Below are 23,404 nucleotides of genomic sequence, written 5' to 3' on the forward strand. Positions count from 1 at the left end.
CATATTCACACTTCAAACCTGTAGGTTGCAGTATTTAAAGGCATCGTCACTTCTTCACCTCGGGACTTTAGATAAGCCATTTAGATCAAACGAAAAGAGTCCAGAATCGAAAACTTCCACCGCCGCGAACATGCGTCTCCTAAACCTCCTAACCACAGCCCTCAGCGGCACCCTCGCAGCGGCCGCCTCTCTTCAACAGGTGACCAGCTTCGGGGCCAACCCGTCAGGCGCAAAGATGTATATCTACGTCCCGGACAAGCTGGCAGCCAGCCCGCCCATCATCGTCGCCATCCACTACTGCTCTGGCACCGCCAATGCTTACTACTCGAACACACCGTACAAGTCATACGCAGACACATACGGCCTTATTGTGATCTATCCCGAATCGCCATACAGCGGGACCTGCTGGGACGTGAGCTCGCCGGCGTCGCTGACGCACAACGGTGGCGGCAACAGCAATGCCATCGCCAACATGGTGACGTATACTTTGAGCAAGTATAACGGCGATAAGAGCAAGGTGTTCGTGACGGGAACTTCATCGGGAGCTATGATGACGGTATGCTGTCCCTATAGCCGGTGAAAACACTAAACGAGCTGTCATTCTTGACCATGCCGGGAGCGTGGGCTAACAAAGATAAGAACGTCATGGCAGCAACCTACCCCGACCTCTTCGCCGCCGGCATCGCCTACTCAGGCGTTCCCGCAGGATGCTTCTACACCGGTACCGTGAACGGATGGAACTCGACTTGCAGCCAAGGCCAATCCATATCGACGCAAGCCGTCTGGGCGCAGACCGCGCTCAACATGTACCCGGGCTACAGCGGCGCGCGACCAAGGATGCAGATCTACCACGGCAGCGCCGACACCACTTTGTACCCCCAGAACTGGAACGAGACGATCAAGCAGTGGACCGGCGTGTTCGGCTACAGCCTCACGCCGCAGCAGACGCTCCCCGGCACGCCGAGCGGGCAGTACACCAAGTACGTGTACGGGCCGAACCTGGAGGGCATCTACGGCAGTGGGGTCGGGCATAGCGTGCCTGTGATGGGCGCGGAGGACTTGAAGTGGTTCGGAATCACGGTGAGTACTTCTTTCTATAAGCTGGTGTCTCAGAGAGTGGCATTGTGCTGACGAGTGAGTAGGGCGGATCGACACAGCCCGGAACGACGACACGGAGCTCGGCTGCGCCTCCGGCGACTTCGACGGCGGCCCCGCCCAGCGGCGGCGGAGGGTGCACGGCGAATCGGTGGGATCAGTGCGGCGGTAGCGGGTTCAGCGGGTGCACTGTCTGCGCGAGTCCGTACACTTGCCAGAAGACCAATGATTGGTATTCGCAGTGTCTGTGAGGTTGCAGCTTAAGGAGTGTTCACTCTGTTGCGAGTGATGAGCGTGGTTTATCCATACTTCATTTTACCTTTCTGCTATCGTTCTCGGCTAAATTCACTTGAACTTGCGAGTCGCTTGAGAATGTTCGTCATCGACGCTTCTTTTGCCAGTGCTGACAGCTTGTCTCTCGTTCCGGAACTAATGTAGATGGATTTGCTCAATGTGATCATGACAATGGGCAAAATCTCCGACTGCGAACAACTCCTCCGATATCAGAACGATGGCGTTCGGAACTACGGCGCTGCCACAGTTCCGTAAACCCGTAGTGCCGTTCCGTATTTCCGAGATCGATCCACCGGAGCCAGTTTACCCCCGGTCCGTGAGTGAAATCCGCCGGAGATACAAAACACTGCCCTTGACTTCCTCTGAACGATTAAGTCCTCGATTTCTCATCTACAGGAATGATAATAACCGCGCGCGCCGTTGCAAGCTAGATCCTTCGGCCGTGTGGGATTCAACAAGCTTGCTTCCGACCCGAAACACACGAGTAATCGGGGCCCACACGGCGGTCGCCGGTTGGTAATCCAGCGGCCCCACACCTCCCGAACTCGGAGCCGAACGTCCGATAGGCGATAAGCAAGCTGTCCAAGTCCTTCGCGACAAATGTCGTCAACGTGGAATGGACTTGACTCAGGTTCCGACATGGACGCTTTCGGATGGCGTCTTTAGCTGCCTTCAACCGCGCGGGGTGCTCAGCTCCAGTGGCTTTGGCATTTCGAGCTAGACCAGCCCAGCCCGCCTTTTGGCATTTTCCGGGCAACTCTCCTTCCATCTTCAGCCCTGCGTAATTGTTACGGGAGCTCGAATCGAGCCGTCCGCAGCTGCTAATTCTCACCCCTCACCTCGTGACCTTGAACTGCATATGGCAGTTGATGGTCGCAATGTCTCTGAGCACGCCTTAGCGACCGGGCGATCTGTGGCTGTTTTCAAGTGGACGGACGGGCTGACTGATTGTCAAGCTGGGTCGCTACGTAGATACCTGGTTCTTCCACGTAAAGATGCCAAGGAAACTGAAGGAACATTCTTACTTCAGATCTTTGAGGAGAAATCTGTTCGTCTCATGTCATTGACGATACCTGAAGAACTGGAACTTCAGATTTTTTTCGCTGTCGTCTGATTCGATGCTCTTCGAAACTGAGTCAATGGAAAGTCCATCAGATTAGATCGTGAAGGCCTTTTCCCCAAAAGAGAAAAAATATCCTGACAGGGGACCCATCAAAAAGCTGTCACTCGCAAACGCCCGGTAAGAACGTGTGCCATCCGACTCGCGTGCGCGCGCGCGCGCCCCGTGGCGGCGGCGTTTAGGAATTACGGATGTTGGTCCGTCGGCGTTGTCACTAGGTGTATTACTCGTCGCTCTCTCACACTACGCCTCTTCCTTGGTGAGAAATCAGCGACAAACTGCAAAAAATGGAGGGAGTTTTCATCATCAACGATACAACCCCCCACCATCACAATGGATCCGTCCCGACCCCTGGCCTTGCAAAATCGACCCTTACAAATTGCAAAACTGGACCAATCCCACGTGTAATTCCGAATGCCATGGGTCTCGCCGGTTTAGGGGCGTGTTTCCATTTTCCTTTCTTCCAAAGGGCCCCTCTTCTTCTCTCTATGAAGTTTAGCGTCCACGTCGGATATGGCGATTCTAGGAGTTCCCGCTCACATCTGCCGCCGCAGCGTCGACGGGTAGATCATTCTTTTTAGATACTTGAACCCAAGGCTGCCCTGCGACCCTGGCGCTGGTCTCGATTCTCTTGTCCCAGGACTGTTTGCCAAGCTCACGGTGTTGGAAGGAAACTCACCAACCGTCACGATGTCTTCGCCTTCATCGTCCGAGAAGCAGCACCGCAAGAGCGTCGACACGTTATCCGGAGACAGGACCGCGACTGCGACCCCGGATGCTCATATGACGACGAAAGAAGAGAAGCCAATCGCCGACGACTCGAGCGCATCACCAGACCAATCGAGCAGAGATGAGTCCGACGACAATGGCGACGGTCTCGCACCGCAGCAGACCAACGGCTCCGAGGTCTGGGTCGCGACCACGATGTCATTCCCCCGCGAGGCCCTTTTCGTAGCCATTTGCTGCATGGCGCAGTTTTGCACCCGTGAGTTGCGCACTCTCACCACGGCAGATGAGTAGATCACTGACAACCTCCCAGAGGCCGCATACATGGAAACCCTCGTCCTCCTCCACGTCATCGGCAGCTCCTTCAACGTCGACAACCCGGCCCGCCTCGCCTGGCTCGTCGCCGGCTACTCCCTGACCGTCGGCACCTTCATTCTCTTCTCCGGCCGCCTCGGCGACGCCTTCGGCTACAAGCGCATGCTCATCATCGGCTTCGCCTGGTTCTCCATCTGGTCCATGGTCGCCGGCCTCAGCGTCTACTCCAACTTCACCCTCGCCGTCTTCAGCCGTGTGCTGCAGGGAATCGGCCCGGCCATCTGCCTTCCCAACGCCCTTGCGCTCTTCGGCGCCGCGTATCCCCCGGGCCACCGCAAGGCCATGGTCTTTTCGTTCTTCGGCGCGGTCGCGCCCATGGGTGGTGTCGTTGGTGCCGCGATCGCCTCCGTGCTGGAGTTGGAGTGGTGGCCCTGGGCTCTGTGGGCGCTCGCGATCTGGCTTGCCATTCTGGCCGTCGCGGGATACTTCATCATCCCCGAGCCGCCGAGGAGGACACCCACCCCGAGAGGTTTCAAGGACTTGTATGTCGAGCTCGACCTCCCCGGTGCCTTGACGGGAATTGTGGCGCTGGTCCTCTTCAACTTCGCGTGGAACCAGGCGCCCATTGACGGATGGAAGACCGCCGAGGTGCTGGTCCCGTTGATCCTGGGTCTGGTCCTGTTCGGTGTCTTCGCCGCCATCGAGTTCAAGTGGGCGCCGAAGCCGTTGCTGCCGTTCGACGCCGTCAACGCCGACGTCGGCTTCGTGCTCGCGGCCGTTGTCTGCGGATGGGCGACGTTCGGCGTCTGGACGCTGTACCTGGTGCAGATCCTGCAGGAGATCCGGACCCTGTCGCCGCTGCTGACCTGCGCGTGGTTTTCTCCCGTCGTGGTCACCGGTGGCATCGCTGCCGTCATCACCGGCAAGCTTCTCGGCCCGCTCAAGGTCCGCCCTGCCATCGTCATGACCATGGCGCTAGTGGCGTTCACCGTGGGTGTCATCCTGACGGCCACCGCCCCGGAGAACCAGATCTACTGGGCGCAGATCTTCGTGTCGATGCTGATCATGCCGTTCGGCATGGACATGAGTTTCCCCGCCGCGACGCTGATCCTGTCGAATGCTGTCAAGCGGGAGCACCAGGGGATCGGTGCCTCTCTTGTCAATACCGTCGTTAACTACGGCATCGCTCTGGGCGTTGGATTTGCCGGAACGGTGGATGTTCACGTCAACCGCGGTGGTCAGTCGACGGAGGACAAGTTCATCGGCTTCCGCGGTGCCATGTACATGGGCATTGGTCTGGCTGGGCTGGGCTTGTGTGTTTCATTGACGTTCTTGGCGAGAGAGTGGAGGCATATCAAGGCCGCGAGGGTTGAAGAGAAGGCTTGAGCACCATGGAAGATTTCGATTTAGATTTAGAGGCGATATAGATGGTAGATTGCCCAGCGCAGCGATAGATATCCATGATTTAAGTAGATACATACACCCGTTATAATGGCATCCAAGATCCTTGTCGGCAACCGCGAATCTTGTACATCTTGTACCATTGCACAGGGAACATGAGATAGCTATGTGGAATGCTCGAGACATACTAAGCGTACACGTAGCAGTAGGGCCCGTCCAGGGTATCCAGCAAGCTCCCAAGTGTTGCGGGTTCTACGCCCAGGAAAGGCAACTCAATAAGATCATCGACCGTAGCGTTGCGGCTTGGCGGGCTATTGCCGAACGTGATAGTGCCGGAGATCGTCTTCGCCTGATCAAGATGGAGAGCCTGCCACAGCCAGTACATACGATCGACCATGGTGTGATGCAGGTAGAACGCCGGGTCGACGACGCCCGAGTACAGGTCGGAGTTGGAGCCGGAGATGGTCTGATGGCCTCCGGCATGAACACCCGGGAAGCCGTAGCTCTGGCTGTCAATGGAGGTCTGGAAGCTGGCGATGTCTTTGGCCGTCTCGCGGATGGTGGAGTTGAGAAGGGCGTCTTCGGTGTAGATGCGGCTGGCGAGCCAGTTGCTCAGATCACGCTTGACGCAGTGCGGGTTGTATCGGAGCTTCTCTTCGAGACCAACGCCGACGAGACCGTCTTGCTGGGGCTGGACGGGGCCGAGGTTCGCGGACAGGCTGCCGAGCTCGGGTCAGACTCTACTTGCAACAAGATGGGCTTCAGTCACGACGTACTTAGCGAAAGGTCCGGTGGCAATGCAACCGCCTCCATCGCCGGAAGGGATGTGAAAGCCTGGAGGGCCAATGGATCCGTTATGAGGCACAAAAAGGCCATCAGAACCCATGCTGGTTTCGGACCCGTCAAACACCGGGGACTTGCGGAGGTTGTCTTGGTAAGAGAACCAGTTCCAGTACTGAAGATTGTCAATACTCACGTCATTAGACGCCTGAGAAAGTCACTCACAGGAAGGTAGCCGGTGTAACCACACTCGTTCCTCAACGCCTGCTCGTAAGACCAGATGTAGTGTCTGTGCCAGGTCAAGAAGTTTCCCTGGCTCCTCGTCAGCAAGGTGAAATGGTCGGCAGTCGATCTTGTATCTTACTGTGACATGGACAGTCATGGTCTGATTGATGTGCTGCGCAGCGAAGTCGTCATAACGGTTGCGAGCACCGGTGTTCAGACTAGGGTCCGTCTGCGAAGGAGATGAGAAGAGACACTTGACTGCGCGGATGTAACTTTTTCTCTCGTCCCCGGTCAGTGCTTCCCTGATATCGGACCAAGGTCAGCCTGCCAAGTCTTCTACGCATCGTTGTGGGATGTTCACGGTCACTCACCAGCTCTTACGAACTGCAGCATTCTCCAACGTGCAGGTGCTGTTTCGCTTCAACACAGCCTCAGCCTCTGCTTCTCTGAGAGCATTGAATGCTTTGTCTTGAACGGGCTGGACGTAATCGGTCTGGTTGCCGGCGGCATGGGTCAGCCCGGTCACGCCCAGGAGGCCCAAGATCACCGCGTGATAGCCGGAGAAGTACATCGTTGAATTCGCCTTGAAGCGCAGGATATGACCCCGATCGAAAGTGAAAACGAATGTGATTTCGATGCGGTAGCATTAATCCGAAGTTGAAAATCCCCATTCATCGCGTTGCTTATATCTCTTCGGTGCCGGAGCAGTCCGTATAAGCAGCGGGACTAGTCCGAGCCGTCCCGTGGCACGCCTGCCGTTCCGGGACATAAGCCCGATCTGGTGCCTCCGAGACGGGGCCGTATCCAGCCAAGATGGACGCACTCACGGATAGCCTTGTAAATAGAAGCTGACAAACTTCAGTCAGATGAACTCTCTTTCCACTGAATCAAACTAGCATCGGACACATCAGTCGCCATTAGGATTCTAACCGTCCTTCGACCTGGAACGAAATAGTTCGTCTACTTTGAAAGCTTCTATAAACGCAAATTTCATTGGAAAATGATAGAAAAGAAGCATTGGATGTATGTCAATTCTCCCTTCTGTTCACGTCGTTGCACGGATTATCTGTCGTCCTTCATACACTTCAACCCGAGAAAGCTGGGCGTGTGGTGCTTGTCAATAACGGAAGCTTATTGCATCCGCACTTCATCGCCTGCGCTTTTGGGACTCATGACAACCCTTAAGCGATATGTTATGATCTTGGCATAGCGTTCTAGGCTCCTGACGGACCAAAGTCAGCAGAGTTCATCATCGGAGGACGGAAGATCCAGTCCGGCCTTGGATCGATGAGGTTGAAGCAAGGCATTTGAGTAGCATCGACCCCGCCCATCATCGGAGTTACGAACCTGCGTGGTGAGAGACCATTGAGTAAGCTTAAAGTAGCGGGGACAGCTTCGGTCGCCAAGCCCGTCTTCGGCTCTGCACAAGTTTATGCCCGTCGACACATAGCGCAAAGATTGTGTGATCGGTAAGGGCTCGGATCAATCAGTGGGGGGTTCGTATGATCGCAATTACAATTCATTACTCTTTCTGCCGGGGCACATCCACCGCCATCAGACCGCCTCCCGACATCCGATCATCGCTTCATCAATGTGCAGGTGTTCTGCTGCTGATTCTCGTCGTCTTCGGTCCACCAAAACTCCGTCTTTTTCTGAATCCCCGGTTCCAGTGGAATATCGCTATTGGAGCTTCTCGTCTCTGAGTTTCGCCTACGAGAACGGATCATTGTAGATGGAACTTCGAACCGATCGCCCCGGAGTTTGCTGTTGAGATATCCCGACTCGGAGGGATTGGAAAGGCCGGTCGAACCTCCGGGGATGGCGTGGGAATCACTGCTGCCGAAGAAGTGAACCCATATGGATCGGGAGAGAGCGAGATTCGCAGCAATGATGCCGAGAAAGAGTTCGAGGTTCGACCAGATTCCGGCGATACAGTAGGCCCCTGAATGAGTTGTCAGTTGTGGTCTCATGAAGTCTAGGTGTACTTACAGCTGAGATCCGTCGTCGAGATTCCCAAGGACGCAGCTCTTGCGATACCAAAGCCAGTCGCTCTGTGGCCTAGTCAGCCACATGTCCGAGATGGAGCTTCCTCTCGAGCACGACAAAGGGCTCTCGATAATGAGTACTCACGCTAAACCAAGACCCATCAGGAAGCACACAGACACCTTCGTCTGTCGGGGGATGTTGACGTTCCAAACCACATAAAGTGGAAGCAGTGAGCAGATCAGATCAGTTAGCACGGAATAGGCTATCATTCTCAAAAGTCAGTACTTGGAAATTCAAGTCCTCATGCCGGTACATGTTCTTAAGCGTTCGTCTTCGTCGTCGACACTTCCCGATGATGTTGGGGAAACATACCGATTGTGGCATAGATCGAGTAGATTCGGATTTGCGTAGGCCAGCATTTCGCAGATTTTCCTCGCCAGAACCCGGCTGGCTGACATTCGGCGATCAAGATGATGACCACGCCAAAATTGGTGATCAAGACTCCAGCCATGAGCGTGTAAAGCAGTATCTTCAACACCTTCGTGTCCTTGATTCGAAGGATCAAAAGGGAGATAGAGACCTTAAGGAAAGCTACCGCGATGAAGAGGAGGATCTGCCCATACCATCCGTACATGTTGATCATCATGTAGTCATAGTCGCTGAGATAGACTCGGTGTCGTCCGTTTCCATGCTGTGACTGTTTGATGCCAAAGGCAAATCGTGCGATGGCGGTGCCACCCGCGAGAACAATGGTCCAGTCATCCCAGCCGAGTTTTCGATTCGCTGCTCGTACCCAGAGTCGGAGACCAGTCGTGACGACGAGAAATGCCGTGAGGATGGCTGTCAGCGAGATGGAGACCGGACCAACGTTTTCGTCCGGAGGAATCGCCTCGTCTCGTTGGAGTAGACCTCTCGACATCGTCAGGACCGGTAGTAAGTGCTCCATCCTCGCTCGAACATTTGTGACGGGTCGTTTGTGAGTAGATTGCTGTTGCTCCTTTCCGACGTGTGGCGTCTAGAAACACGATTCCGTTGAGGACATTCTATCCAGGGGCAACTGAAGACTGTTTGTATATGGCCTTGAATGACCGGGACCAACCGTCAGACTTAGCATTCTCGATGATACACATATTTTACAAGGAATAACTGGGACAATCAGGTAATTCGTCCGCTTGATCAAGGGAGAAATGCAGGAGTAAGGCGCACTGGGGTCATATGTATTGCGACACCACTCGGCCGGTGTGGTGACTCGAACATCGATGTACTTTAGAGTTTTCGGGCCTTGCTACCTACAATTCATGAATGAAGAAGGTTGCTGGCGAAGGCCGCTCCGGAATGTGGAATTTCCTGCGCTGCCAGCCTGCCACGCAGACGCAAGGGATGTGGTTTACGATTGGGCCCTGGCTGGTTCCTTCCAGGCTTCCTGACTCGTATCTCCACCGAAAGTCTGGGCATTATCTTACGAAAAAGGTGAGATCGGAAAAGCCCCGCGACTTGAGAATTAGACAGAACGTAGAAAACATGAGACTTGACAGGTTGGTTCCCGTATAAAATGCCATTCCGCGGGAAGTGGTGAGACATGTCTAATTTGTGCCGCTCCCGCGCTGGTTGTCCATGAATATAAGTAGAAGAACTAGTGGGAAAACGTCAAACGTTCAATGTTGCCATTCTTTGGATCTCGTCTCGAAGTTCAACGGGTCCTATCAGCCAGGGCTACAAGACTGCAGTTGTTGGAGACAAAAGCTACCTTCCCGGTCCTTCCATGATAACGGCCCAGCCCGCCTCCTTTTCGGGAATGCAACTCATCCGTTGCAACAGTGCGTTGATTAGAATCCACAGCCAGATATCGGAAGGGGAGATCACCAGTCAACTACAGAGTAAGCTATGGCAATATATTTCTGTGTACTCACGAAATCCACGACTCTGACTGCTGTTCCAGGAGGAACAACTCTGCGAAACATCTCTCTGAAGCAATCGATGGTGGTCGCCTTCATTCAAGCTCAATTCTTCAGCATAGCCGACATATCCTCCCTCTTCCACGCCACCTTGGCGCATTAGAATGGAGGATTTGAAGGAACAAAACCCGAGCACCCCATGTCAGCGCCAGCGAATGCCAGACCAATGTTCTTCCCGCAGCTGCCGCGTCGCTACCGGCGTGGAGTTTGCGTTAGGGGGCACGACCGGGGTAAATGGCCGGATCCCTGCCTCAACGCCCGACAACTGTGTCTCCTCCTCTCCTCTTCTTTTGAAAATCAAGAAAGCTGAGAGGACCAACAGATTGGACCCTGCAGGCACTAAAGGTTCGGGGTGGCACTCAATGTCTGCGGGGGCGTTCTTTAGCGATGGAACCTCACCTCGCGTTCACTCCACCCGGGAGAGAACCAGACCGGTCACCTTCGAGTTCCGCTCCATGTTTCCCCCACCGAACCTCCAAGATTTACTTCGGAGGCCTTGATATACTTACAAGGGCCGATATTGAGGTTCGTGGATTTGGCCCTGCTCTTCCAAGGATCGCTGGCGTAGGATGGGCCGATGTGATGGATGAGATGGCAAATTGTATCTCTTTATCGCGCATCGACTCGTCATGGGCACCCCAGAGTCTTTCATACAAAAGGTCAACGGAAGCTTTTCCGGAGCAACCGTAGACACCTCAGACCCTCGTTTCTACCTGACTCAAGGGCCTTTTCAGCTCGTGTTGGGCAGACCGCGATCGTCGTCAACATCCTTTCCCGCGACGTTCATGCCACCATCTGGTCCGACGGAAGGTATGTCTGTCTCACATTCACAGCCCTACCCGCAGCGAACTGGATGGTGATTCGGTGAATCGCGACTTTGGCATCACAACTCACATGGCGCACAGATAGGTAATTTCACACAGCGGTAGTCAGCATGCTCCCTGTCGTCCTGGTCACATCTCTGCTGGCCAGCGTCGCGTTTGCGGCGCCCAGCCAGCCAGTCACTAAGGCATACGACTATGTAAGTTCTAATCTAATGTTGTCAGCTACAAAGGGTATCAGCCGGGATGTTAACGAGTCCTCAAGATCGTTGTTGGAGGTGGCACAGCCGGCCTCGCTCTCTCAACGCGCCTCAGTCTCGGTCTGCCCAATGCGACGGTACTTGTCATCGAAGCGGGCGAGGCAGGTCTCGGCGACGAGCGAATCGAGATTCCCGGCCGTAGAGGCTCGACCTTCAACTCAAAGTACGACTGGAACCTGACCACCGTCCCTCAAGAGGGTTCCAACGGACGCGTTTGGGTCCAGACCAGAGGCCATGTTCTTGGTGGTAGCTCAGCGCTTAACCTCTTCTCATACGACCGAGCGTCCGCTCATGAATATGACGGATGGGAAGAGTTGGGAAACCCTGGTTGGAACTGGGATTCCATGCGTGCCGCCATGATGAAGTCGGAAAACTTCACCTCGGCTAACACGCAGTACTACACCGGAAACGAGGGCGTCGGAGACTCAGGTCCCATCAAAGCCTTGATCAACCGACTCATCCCTGAGCACCAGGCTGGACTGATTCCGGTCATGAACAGTCTTGGTATTGAAACCAACCTGGAATCTTTGAACGGCAATCCTCTCGGAGTTCTTTATTCCCCGAACAGTATCGAGCCAGAGCACTACAACCGGTCCTACAGCGCCAACGCTTACCTTCCCTTGGCAGGAGGTAACCACTACGTGTTGACCGAGTCTAAAGTAGCCAAGGTCAACCTCGAGACCGCCACAGATGATATTCAGCGTGCGACTGGCGTTACGCTTATTGATGGCACTGTTCTGACTGCCCGTCGTGAGGTTATTGTCTCTGCGGGTGGTCTTCTCAGCCCGTCGATTCTCGAGAACTCGGGCATTGGCAACGCTGAGGTTCTGTCTTCCGCTGGTATCAAGCAGATCATCGATCTTCCCGGAGTCGGCGAGAACCTTCAAGACCACATTCGAATCCAGAGTTCATACGAGCTCACCAAGAACTACACCGGATACGACCGCCTCAAGTATGACACCACTTACGCTGCCGAACAGCTACAGCTCTGGTGGGAAGGCAAGACGTCACAATATGGATATTCCGGCAGTGGATACACGTTCACGAACTGGAACCAGGCACTTGGTGACGACGGCGAGGGTGACCTTCTCGTGCTTGCTCACGAGGCCGTCGGTGCTTCAGACCATCCCGTCGAGAAGAAGAAGTTGCAATGGCTCAACGATACCTCTGTGCCGCAACTGGAGATCCTCTTCAGTGATGGCTATACCGGCGTCAAGGGCTACCCGACACAAGGAAGCGAAGGGTACGGAAAGGATTACGTGACTCTCATCGCGGCCATTATGCACCCTCTCAGCCGTGGAAACGTTCACGTCAACCCGGCCGACCCTCTTGGACCTCCTCTAATCGACCCCAAATATCTTTCCCATGAGTACGACCTGCAGGCTGCAATTCAGGCTGTCAAGAAGTGCCGCCAGGTTGCGCTCACCGAGCCTTTGAGATCGACCTGGGTCTCTGAGTACGAGCCTGGCCTGAACATCACGACCGATGCGCAGTGGAGGGACTTTGCCTTGAAGACCACCTTGTCCATCTATCATCCTGTCGGCTCCTGCGCCATGCTTCCAAAGGAAGACGGTGGCGTCGTGGATCCTACCTTGAAAGTCTATGGGACCAGCAATCTCAGAGTTGTTGATGCTAGCATCATGCCTGTCTTGATCTCAGCACACATCCAAACTGCCGTGTATGGCATTGCAGAGAGAGCAGCAGAGATCATCACCGAGGAAGCTTCCAAATGAGTTGGATGCACAGGGTATGAGAGAGATTAGATGTATGTACATATATGAAATGAATTGCATACATATTCAAGTCACTTTGGCCTAGGTATCGTTATTACGAGACTTAGCCTTACAACCCAATGCCCTCAATTCTTCACCGTCGAGCTTGTTTCCACTCCTTCAACCATGCCTTGACAAACTCGACCTCAAAAGCCTGTGCCTCCTTCACAGGACCCGGAGGAAGCTCGGCCGTCGTTTCGTTCTTGAAGAGGCCGTTCTCATCCCAATGATGGACTGCGCCCCCTCCGATGACAAGATTCGGCTCCTCGGTTGTTGATTCAGGACGAGGCAATCCGATCTTGTTGGGAGTAGCTTGCCTCCATGGGTCCGACTCGCCATCGATGATAGCTACACGAGGGTAGCTGAAGTTGTACCCGCCGTACTTATTAATGGCATCCACGTTCGGCAAGGTGGTAATATTGAATGCCTTGCGGCAGATGACGGTTGAGTATTCGAGGTCGATCGTCCGTGAGATCAACGGCAATTGAGTCTCTGGCACTCCAGACCCCGTTTGGAGATATCCCCATCTAGAGTAACACTGTTAGATCACTTTAATCCATCAGCTTTCTGGAGAATTCACTTACTGTGTGCAGTATTGGTATGGCCAAAGACGCCAAGTCTGGTTGATATCATCCGCTGCGTAAGACTCATCGGAGCCTGGGCCGAAGCACTCGTCTTGATCGCCGTCACATCGAGAAACAGTGGTGAAGTCGACGTAGCCGATGTAATTCTTGAAACGTGTTGCCAACTTCTCCGTCTCTTTCTCGTACCCACCGGTGGCCAGGAGCTGGCGAATAGTAGAATCGAGGCTCTCAGTCTCAGGCCAAATAACCTCGTCCGAGGTCATGTTGCCACAGTATCGGAGGAAGCCTCGACTATCGATGGCTGGGTCCCAGTTACGGCCCTGCAGCCCTGCGATGCCTCCTTGAATGGCGCTTCCAAAGTCGGCGCTGTTGGTGACGTTTTCCAGCCCGAAGGCTGTTTTCAACAAAACGATGTCATCTTCCGTAGCGTTGCCCTTTTGGAACAAGATGTTGTCGACCACGTGCGTCAGCTTCTGGGTCGTCTCAGCGCAGTCACCCGGCGCATAAAGCCGCGCTGCCTCGTAGTAGGCCCAGAAGTCGACCACAGCTGCCGTCACACCGGACGACGAGATGGCACCCACGAATAGCTCGGGGTACACCTTGCGGAGAAACGCGACGAAGGCGCCCGCATACGAACCACCATACACTATCCACGGCGTGTCAGGGGCGGTCAAGCTGACATTCGAAAGTTTGCCAGGGAATTTAATGTTCTTTGCGAAATAGGCGGTATCAGCGAGAGCCTGGTCCGTCGTCAAGAACCGGAGGTTTTCGGTGCTGAAGTCCGGCGTCGGAACACTTCGGCCGTAGTAGCGGTGCTCCAGGATCACGCCGACTCCGTTTGTCGCTTCCGCCAGAATAGCGACGATGCCCTTCTGCAAAAAGGGAAGTCGACCTTGGCCGCTCGTTTCGCCTGCTGCTAGTGCAATGACGGGGCCGCCGGGCTTGTAGAATCTGTCATCGTACCAGTAGCGAAGAGGAAAGGACGCGTCCGAGTGAGGTTCGTAGAGCGAATCGTTGTGAAAATGATCGACAGGCACTGAAAGGTTGTAGGCCCGGTAGAGGGTCGAAGGATCCGGAGCTCCAGGGCCAGCTTCATTCTGGAATAGTCGGGACGCAGCCGGTCCCGCGACTTCAGGGGTGGATTCCTTCCGGAACTCCCTCCACATCTCCGCGGGCCCGAGTTGGGGTCCAAGGGCGGCCGAGACCCGAACGAAGCAGAGAAGGCCGGCGGCCAACCATGATGGAGTCATTGGTAGCCAAAATCGACAGGCGATACCTGGGATGAAGTTGAGACGAGAGCTGAGGTGCTCAACCAGCCCCGCGCGAGGCAAAGCAGCTGTATTTGAGCTCTCTCTGTATTTCAACTATCCGCGCGAATTGCAGATCTTCCCCGTGGGTTCCGTAGCGTCGTACGAACAGCCAGGGCCATATTGCGTTTTGTTGGGGCAAATGCTACCTAACTTATCGTAATTTTGGTCATACTTTGTGCCACCAACCTATTGAGAGTTTGCTGCGTTTTCTACCTTCCCGAAAGGCACAAACTCATGCGCGAAATGGACCGAGCCAAGACAGGCCAACCGGCTTCCGACGTCATGTATCAAAAGTCCCATGTTCGGCCACACAGACATCTCGGGCGCGACCTACGCATCGGCGAGCATCCACGCTGCCAAGATCGGAGGTCTGGCCCGGGACAAGAATCTTGCATAGCGCTTACGAGCTTAGCGACAATTGGTTGGTGAAGTTCTCGAGACATCGTAAGGGGCCAGTTAATAGATGAATCCGCGAAGAAATTTCATCCATCATTGAAGCGAGCTTGAGGTGTTGCGGGATTTGTGAAGTTGCTTCAACATAGGAAAGCCATTAGACATACGAAATTCAATATTCTCATCTCGTCATTAAGATACTTGACTTGCCCTTTGGTAGTAGAACCAATCCATCACATCTATGCCTCATCGAGTTTAGCACACAGTATGATCGCGCTCAAGCTGGGTTCGGGAAATCGAATACTCACTCGTAAGCATCGAATGAGTACTTTAACCATGTTTAAGCCTTCCTAGAATGAATGCAACATGAAGTAGGAAGAGGATCTATGCGCTTTTCAAAAATGCATTAATGGCTTCCAGCCAATCGCGCACGAACAATGCCCAAAGCCAATGCTATGACAGTGAGCAGCGACAACAAATCATTGACTGTGGTCATTCTAGGTTGTTAATGGAACTACCGACGCTTAGACAGACCCCGGTGAATGATGAAGAGCACAAAATCACTGGCCAACTCCCGGGATTCAGTGCGAGACGACACCCATTTGGTAGCGACCATCGAATCGATCACTTCCGCGCGATGTTGTAAACTGCGGACAAGCAACTCACTTGAGTTCCGGGACAGAAAACGGCTCGTTTTCGTCTCATCTCACCGGCCCAGTAGATCTGCGAAACCACCACTCCGCCGGCTCGTCCCGAACTGGCAAGTTCATCCCATCACAAGCTTCTGGGCGAAATTGTGCGAAACTTAGTGGTTGACGGTTCTGCCATGTGGGCTTCTGACGGAGACTAGCCCGGAATTTTGAATGCCCTGAAACTCAACTCAAGAACGGTCATCTACTCCTGCTATGATCTCTGGTGATCTATCACCAGCTTTTCGGCTCACCGATCTTGAAAGCCCACCAAAAGATTGGAAAGATCAGTGAACGTTTCTCAACTCTGGTTGTTGCGAATGCATATACTAATTGGCACTTTTGAGCACACCCATCATTTAGACTCAAAGCATCAGACCTCACGTGAGCTTCCATCGAGCGCAATAATATGCCTCTTAACCAGGGTATGATAACCTGTTTCACACGTACTAATCTAGGTGATCTGTAAATGAAAGCCTAGCATTGTATTTGAAAAGTCCTGGACGGGTGCCTACCAGAACACCGGGAGTAGATGTCAGTACGTCAGCCGATGCTGATGGCTGGTTTTGAAGATCATCGAGAGGAGTGGTGGTTTTATTGTTGCCCGTCTGCTCAGACTAATGATGTACTTCCACGTAAGAAATTGACGCCGTGAGCCAACAGAACTCACACCACCCCAGAAACCAAGTTCGTATCACGTCTGATTGAAACCTTTACACCCTAACAGTCATCTTGTAATGTGGCTTGGATCACTTGCCGGCACGGGTATGAATAAACATGAGAATCTATGAGAGAGCCATAGCAGCCTCTTGTGCCAGCCTCCCCAATTCATCCGTTCAACCCGGGATGTGGCTGATCCATCGCCGTCATCCGAAGCCGATATCGTTCACGTTGCCGGCCCGGTGCGCTAAACACATCATCCTTGTCGCCTTCCTTATCCAGAGCAAAAGTCCCCGCAAACGCAGATAAAGTCCAGAAACACAATTGGCCAACGCTGCTGAATGACCTGAATGACGGCCGACGAGCGAGGGCTGACCCAGTCATGCCTGCCGTAAAGCCGATTATCCCTCCGTATCACTCGTGAAATCGAAGAACCAACGCGATCTCGCCCCCTCCGAAACCCCTCTCATCGGGCGTCTTCAAGCCTGGGGTAATTGATAGGAAAGATAACACGCAGGGGTCTGGCCTCGTCCATTTCCGCGCAGGTACGCGTCCGTTGCGAGCGGTCCCGGACGATGGCTCCCCTTCATTAATGCCCGCGATGCCGCGCCGGGCGCTACTCTCTTGGCTTTTCTTGGCCCTTCCCTCTTCTTGGCACTCGTCTTTCGTTCTCATCGAGGCTCTGCCGTAGCTATCGTCACAATGGCAGCCGACATAAGCCATATGCCCCCTTCATACGAGGACCCCGAGAAGTCCATTCCGTACGAGAGTCTCGGCGTCAAAACGGCGTACAATTTTCACGGTCAAGATGTCGAGCTCGAAAATGGGCATCTCGCGGAGCTGGAGGTCGACATGGACCGAGTCCTAGAGAAAGCAGAGACCGAGGGCGATTACGATGCCGATACCTCTCCATTTCCCCAGGTTCGAGCGGTGGTGCCGGAGACGGATGACACAGCCATCCCCGTCAACACCTTTCGCGCCTGGTTTCTAGGTATCGTACGTCGTATTTTCACCGGATGCCATGATAGTCGGTTCCAAATGCTGATTTTCCTAACAGGTCTTCGTGTTCCTCGGTGCAGGTGTGAATCAGTTCTTCTCGCTGCGCTACCCCGGTGTCCATATTGTCTCCCTCGTCGCCGAGCTACTGGCATTCCCATGTGGTGTTGCGCTCGCCAAGATCCTCCCCATCAGTCGATTCAACCCGGACCGCCATTTCAACATCAAAGAACACGCTCTGGTTACCATCATGTCGAATGTGTCTTTCGGCTTCGGTTCAGCCGATGCGACGAACCTGATCCAAGCCGCCAGACTCTACGGTTTCCGTATCCCTGCCGGCTTCTCCGTGTTGGTTGTACTCTGTTGCCAGCTGAGTGGATATGCCGTCGCCGGTCTCGCCATGCCTTGGCTGGTCAAGCCCGCGAGCATGATCTGGCCGGGAGTCTTGAGCAACGTCGCTCTGCTCAGTTCATTGCATTCCAGGGCCAATGCCATTGCAAACGGATGGAAGATTACTCGTATCAACTTCTTCATGGTTGTTGGCGGATGCGCCTTTGTTTGGTACTGGTTCCCCGGCCTCATCTGGACTGGTCTCAGCTACTTCACATGGATCTGCTGGATCGCCCCGAACAATCGGGTAGTCAACAATGTGTTCGGCATGGTCACGGGCATGGGTCTCTTCCCGCTGACGTTCGACTGGTCCATGATTGCATACAACACGAACCCGCTGTTGAGCCCTCACTGGGCGGCTGCAAACGTCTTCTTCGGGTTCGCCATCTTCTTCTGGGTCGTGACGCCGGTGATCTACTACACCAACACTTGGTTCACCTCGTACATGCCGTTCTGCACGGCGGATGTGTATGATCGTTTCGGCCAGCTGTACAACGTCACCGAGGTTCTGACGAACAACGAGTTTGATCAGCAGAAGTACGCAGGCTACTCACCCCCGTACCTGCCAGCTACGTTTGCTTTCGTCTACGGGCTGTCTTTTGCTTCAATCACTAGGTTAGTTCCATGGTAAACACGACGAAGAACTCCGCACTGACCGAAGAACAGCGTCTTATCTCATGTTTACTTCTTCCACTGGGACGAGATCAAGCGTGCGATGAAGGGCACCCTCAAGCTCGACATCCATGCGCGTTTGATGCAGTCCTACAAGACCGTCAAGTGGTGGTGGTGGGCCGCCATCCTCCTCGCCGTCTTCGGAATGAGCATCGGCACTGCTGTCGGCTACGATACCGGCCTCCCCTGGTGGGGAATCATCCTCGGGTTCCTCATCCCGGCTGTTTACATGGTTCCCTGCGGAATGATCCAGGGTGTGACGAACGTGGACGCCAACCAGCTCAACGTGCTTTCCGAGTTTATTGGCGGATATTTGTTCCAGGGCAAGCCGATCGCCAACATCCTCTTCAAGATCCTGAGCACCGACGTCGTCGGCCAAGGACTGTACTTCGCAGCGGACATGAAGCTGGGCCACTACCTCAAGATCCCGCCCAAGACCCTCTTCTTCGCCCAAGGACTGGCCACCATTCTGGGTGCCCTGACCCAGACCGGAGTCACCCTGTGGATGCTGGGCAACGTCGAAGGCATCTGCACGGAAGACCAGCCCAACGGCTTCTCCTGCCCCAACGGCCGCACCGTCTTCTCGAGCTCCGTGATCTGGGGACTCGTCGGGCCGGCCCGCCTGTACTCCGTCGGAGCCATCTACTCGGGCCTGCTCCATTTCTTCTGGATCGGGCTCATCCTGCCGCCCATCACGTACTTCGTCTGGAAGAGGACGCGCTCCGAGTTCGTCCGCAAGATCAACTGGCCGCTCATCTTCGTCGGGACGTACAACGTGCCCCCCGCGACCGGCATCAACTACTCTTCGTGGTACATTGTCAACCTGATCTTCAACAAGATCATCTTCCGGAGATTCTACGCTTGGTGGACCAAGTACAACTACGTGCTCGCCGCCGCGTTGGACACGGGCCTGGCTATCAGTGGCATCGTCATTTTCTTCGCAATTACCTATGGTGAGTTCGCACAATACCTTGACCAGACTGAATAGCAGGACTAATCCGCATATTTAAGGCCCGAATGTACAGTTTCCTGACTGGTGGGGAAACACCGTCTGGCAAAATACGGCTGATGGGCTGGGAATCCCTTGGAAAGATATGCCTGACGTGGGATACTTTGGTCCTGCCAACGGGACATGGTCTTGATCCCCTCAAGCTGCGGAATCATCCTGGCTTGAGACCTAGTTATAATGTGATTTAATTAATTCAGCCATTGAGGCTACTGTTCGATGTCGTCGATCACTAAGCGGATCAACAGCGGAGATACCAGAGTTAAGCGATACGGTGGACAATAACCGCCTGAGTGAAGAAAACCGAGCTGGAACGAGAACGACTCTGATCCAAAGGTGCACAGTCACAATCTACCTAGAGCTATGGAATATATTGAACATACGCCCCTACTGTCCGGCTTCCCCAAGCAAGTAAGCTCCAATTAGATCCTCCAGCCTCCAGTCCCGCTCGCTCGGCTTCTGGCCATCCTCCACCGTCTCACCCAACCCAAGATCTGACCGGATTGAAGTTCAGCAGACTTGCCTTTTCAAGTTAGCCCAAATTTTGAGCTGACCACCAACTCATGGGTCCGAGGTTCATCTCATTCCTGTAAACGTTGGTCATTGGTTTACCGCGTTGTGCTACTAGTGCTATGCGAACATGAATCAGGCGACTCCGACAATAGTCAGCAGCCGAGGTCGGCATTTCAAAGTCCCGCCAGAAAAGCGGCGACGATTGATGCTGCCGTTGGAGAATTAATCCAGACCATTTGTCTTGGCCGTAATCGCATGAAGACCATGAGAATCACTTAGGGATGCATTCAAAAGTTCAGACGATACAACATGGTATATTGGTATAGTATAGGTAGAGAATATGAGATGGCTTCACGAGGATGCTCACTCAGTAGCCACCGTGATCAATGACTCTCAGCTGGCACCCTCACATCAGCCATGCAAAAGTAGGCAGCACGTCTCCGTCGTTTCCGTGTCCTCGTGACATTAAAGATTTATCCAACAGCAATCAGAAACCATCATGCTCAGTCGTTCAGGCATTTCGTCCCCCATAGCGAGAGAGGTTGCAGATCTAGACGTCCTGGACGTTGACAACGTCGCCGTAGCGGTCGACGGCAACCTGCTTCTTCTTGGTGGACTCCTTGACGGGGTTCTTAGCAGCAAAGATGTGGTCGAGTTCCTCGAGCTGTTGATCGTATTAGTACGTGTTGCATTGGATTTTACTAAGGATGAGTTTCGACTTACAGTGCGTCCCTTGGTCTCAGGAATGTACAGCCAGATGACGAGAGTCTGGACGGCGTCCCAGATGGTGAAGATGATGTACGTCTTCCACGCAATCTTCTCCATGGACACGGGCCAAGCGAACTGGTTGAGAAGACCAGCAGCGTTGACAGCCAAGTTGGAGAAAGCCATACCCTTGGCACGCATCTCGAAGGAGAGGACCTCCACGGGGTAGAGAGCCTGAAGGGGCGTAATACCGACAGAGTAGACGGATCCGAACAGGAAGATCATAGCCAAGCAGGCTTGCGAGGCGGCGGGGTTGTTGAAGATGGCGGCGCCGCTGTCTGTAACACCGGTCTGGGATTGAGACAGGATTCCGGAGGCAATGGTCATGCCGAGCCAGACAACAGTGCAAGCAGAGAAAGAGAAGAGAAGAAGCGGGCGACGGCCAACACGGTCGACGAGCATGGCACCGAAGATGGCGCAAGCAAACTGTTGGCACGAGTTGATGAGAGTGATGTTGGCCTGCTGGATGGGGTGGGAGTAGCCAGCGGTGTCAAGAACGGATCCGAGGAAGTAAGAAAGCACGGCGTTGCCTGAAGCGCTGAGTTAGTCTCAAGAAACACTTTCACTGCGAATAGAGGGTATCTTACCAGCCCATTGTCCGAAGATGGAGACGCACATGTTGCAGCAAAGACGGTAGACGGAAGAGCGGTTGCGGAACAGAGCGCGGTAGTCCCACCAGCGCTTGTCAGCACCGTCCATGTCAAGGAGTTCCTCGTACTCGTGAAGTTGAAGCTTGACCCAGGGAGAGTCAGGGTTGCCGTTTCCGTGGTACTTGGTGAGCACGGCGGTGGCCTGTTCCTTCTTGTTGTTGACAAAGAGCCATCGAGGAGACTCGGGGAGGAACATGCAGAACAAGCAGATCAGACCGGAGAACAGTGCTTGCATCCAGGTGATCAATCTCCTATGTTTGAAGCACATTAGCATGCTTACTCGTTATTCGACCGGATTGGGGGTCACAAACCAAGAAGCGTCTCCCTTAATGTCAAGCGCGCCACGGGCAGTTCCCGACGCGACAATGGCACCAGAAAACCACAGAGTGTTGTACATGGCACCAACGACTCCGCGGTAGGCGGGGTGGTTGATCTCGACAACGTACATGGGTCCGGCAGAGGCAGCGATGGAGACACCGAAACCAAGGAGGAAACGGCCACCCATGAATTGTCCGGTGCCGTTGGCGGTACTTGATTCAATGTTAGCATTCTTGATTTCATGTCCAGCTCATAGAGTCACAAACCCTTGAATGCAAGTTCCGATGATGATGATGAGGGCTCCGATGAGCATACCGACGCGGCGTCCCCAGGTGTCGAGAGCAGGGCCGACGAAAGGAAGAGCAACGACACCACCGATTTGGTAGATGGAAGAGATAATACCAGCCCAGATACCATCGTTCTTTGCGCCGTAGCGTTCCTTAAAGGAGGGGTTTTGAAGCAGGTTGTTGATCAGAGAACCGTCGTATCCGTTCATGGTCGAGCAGAAGAAACCGACGAGGGAGAAGGCATAGATGAGAATCTGAGCCTTGGTCCAGGCGCTGGGAGGCTCCTTGATCATGGCCTCGTTGAAGGCCTCGGAACCAGTGACGACCTTGGTCTGGACCTCCTTCTACAGAGCACAGGCATGTTAGTAAGAGCCCGATGATGTGAGTATGAGAAAAGGGATCATCGTCACTTGCCTTGTCGGAGTCATGGTCGTCATGATGAGGTGAGATGGTGTTGACGGTATCAACCTTCTCGGCCATTTTGGCGGTTGGTGGCAAGCTGCCGGAAAACAGTCTCCTTGGTGGTGTTGACTGAAGGAGGATACCTCGAATTGCCGATTACCACAGACCGTGCTGCGAGTAATGGATGTTGAAGCGATGGGCGGATGGAGGGAGGATGAGGATGGAGAGCTCGAGAGGAACCAGCCAGGGATCGCGGGACAGGCTGAGGTTTTATGATTTTCGGCGTCTTGGTAGTTGGTCCCTGGGAGACGGGATGAGGAGTAACAGTCCGATGGCATGGTGCTTTGCAAGAGCGAACCCCAACTTCTGATTCCCCATCATCCTTACCCTACCTTGCCTTGCCTTGCCTACCTTAGCCCGGCCGTTTCGCGCCTACCATCCATGCCGCATGCATGGGTGTGGGGAGGTGGAAGGAAGACCGGGCCACTCTCACCTGGGACCGAAATGGTGGCTGGCCTGGGCAAATCGAATCCTTTCTTGCTTGGACAAGCATGTCGTTGGTTGTACCACCCTCTTCCTGCTCACGCCCCCCATGTTTGTGCCTCCCCTGGCTCTTTACGGGTTGCGAAGGGCGGAGGAGATGCAGATGTTGCTTGCCACTGGGCCGATGGACCAGTCCACCAGCACCCGACAGATGGGCAGCCCGAAGACCCTCGCCGGTTCTCGCCTACGGCTATGTGACCAGCGACTGGAGATTTCTCATCGTGAATCTAAGTGTGGCTGTCTTGAACCGTGACACTGCTTGGCAGGTACCAAAGATTCGTTCTCTGAAGGGTTTGATGGCTGCATCGCAATCAAAGTGAGTTAGATTGAGTGGGCGTCTAGGCAGTTCATCGACATCCATGAGGACGGCCTGTCTGCGCTGCGTGTCTCAATTAGCGTGGAGGCAACCCCAAATTCCCCAAATTCTCTCCACGGCTGGTTCATCCAGTGCTGTGCCGCGTGTGCTGTACAGGCCG

General features: G+C 54.2%; 8 protein-coding genes across 8 annotated transcripts; 4 read left to right on the plus strand and 4 right to left on the minus strand.

Annotated features, from left to right (window-relative positions):
* Positions 1–130: 130 nt before the first annotated feature.
* Positions 131–1,346, plus strand: CkaCkLH20_12579 (PHB depolymerase family esterase; the record flags this gene model as incomplete). Its single annotated transcript, XM_038895292.1, has 3 exons — positions 131–556; positions 640–1,080; positions 1,143–1,346. The coding sequence occupies 3 exons, from the start codon at positions 131–133 to the stop codon at positions 1,344–1,346; spliced, it is 1,071 nt and encodes a 356-aa protein (XP_038739431.1).
* A 1,853-nt stretch (positions 1,347–3,199) lies between these two features.
* CkaCkLH20_12580 (major facilitator superfamily transporter) lies at positions 3,200–4,936 on the plus strand (the record flags this gene model as incomplete). The annotated part of the gene is made up of 2 exons (XM_038895293.1): positions 3,200–3,494; positions 3,549–4,936. The coding sequence occupies 2 exons, from the start codon at positions 3,200–3,202 to the stop codon at positions 4,934–4,936; spliced, it is 1,683 nt and encodes a 560-aa protein (XP_038739432.1).
* A 202-nt stretch (positions 4,937–5,138) lies between these two features.
* CkaCkLH20_12581 (FAD binding domain-containing protein) lies at positions 5,139–6,527 on the minus strand (the record flags this gene model as incomplete). Its single annotated transcript, XM_038895294.1, has 5 exons — positions 5,139–5,670; positions 5,728–5,906; positions 5,957–6,043; positions 6,096–6,258; positions 6,328–6,527. The coding sequence occupies 5 exons, from the start codon at positions 6,525–6,527 to the stop codon at positions 5,139–5,141; spliced, it is 1,161 nt and encodes a 386-aa protein (XP_038739433.1).
* Positions 6,528–7,533: 1,006 nt separating this feature from the next.
* Positions 7,534–8,861, minus strand: CkaCkLH20_12582 (uncharacterized protein; the record flags this gene model as incomplete). Its single annotated transcript, XM_038895295.1, has 4 exons — positions 7,534–7,898; positions 7,946–8,007; positions 8,087–8,204; positions 8,315–8,861. The coding sequence occupies 4 exons, from the start codon at positions 8,859–8,861 to the stop codon at positions 7,534–7,536; spliced, it is 1,092 nt and encodes a 363-aa protein (XP_038739434.1).
* A 1,970-nt stretch (positions 8,862–10,831) lies between these two features.
* CkaCkLH20_12583 (uncharacterized protein) lies at positions 10,832–12,711 on the plus strand (the record flags this gene model as incomplete). Its single annotated transcript, XM_038895296.1, has 2 exons — positions 10,832–10,918; positions 10,984–12,711. The coding sequence occupies 2 exons, from the start codon at positions 10,832–10,834 to the stop codon at positions 12,709–12,711; spliced, it is 1,815 nt and encodes a 604-aa protein (XP_038739435.1).
* Positions 12,712–12,844: 133 nt separating this feature from the next.
* CkaCkLH20_12584 (serine carboxypeptidase s28) lies at positions 12,845–14,584 on the minus strand (the record flags this gene model as incomplete). Its single annotated transcript, XM_038895297.1, has 2 exons — positions 12,845–13,277; positions 13,335–14,584. The coding sequence occupies 2 exons, from the start codon at positions 14,582–14,584 to the stop codon at positions 12,845–12,847; spliced, it is 1,683 nt and encodes a 560-aa protein (XP_038739436.1).
* Positions 14,585–17,088: 2,504 nt separating this feature from the next.
* Positions 17,089–19,586, plus strand: CkaCkLH20_12585 (small oligopeptide opt family; the record flags this gene model as incomplete). Its single annotated transcript, XM_038895298.1, has 4 exons — positions 17,089–17,382; positions 17,444–18,387; positions 18,439–19,397; positions 19,456–19,586. 4 exons carry the CDS (start codon positions 17,089–17,091, stop codon positions 19,584–19,586), a joined length of 2,328 nt encoding a protein of 775 aa, XP_038739437.1.
* A 927-nt stretch (positions 19,587–20,513) lies between these two features.
* Positions 20,514–22,496, minus strand: CkaCkLH20_12586 (lactose permease; the record flags this gene model as incomplete). Its single annotated transcript, XM_038895299.1, has 6 exons — positions 20,514–20,627; positions 20,687–21,258; positions 21,316–21,629; positions 21,690–21,908; positions 21,963–22,327; positions 22,443–22,496. The coding sequence occupies 6 exons, from the start codon at positions 22,494–22,496 to the stop codon at positions 20,514–20,516; spliced, it is 1,638 nt and encodes a 545-aa protein (XP_038739438.1).
* Positions 22,497–23,404: the final 908 nt, after the last annotated feature.

The sequence above is a fragment of the Colletotrichum karsti genome, assembly GCF_011947395.1.
Source record: "Colletotrichum karsti strain CkLH20 chromosome Unknown Scaffold61, whole genome shotgun sequence".
Lineage (NCBI taxonomy): Eukaryota > Fungi > Ascomycota > Sordariomycetes > Glomerellales > Glomerellaceae > Colletotrichum > Colletotrichum karsti.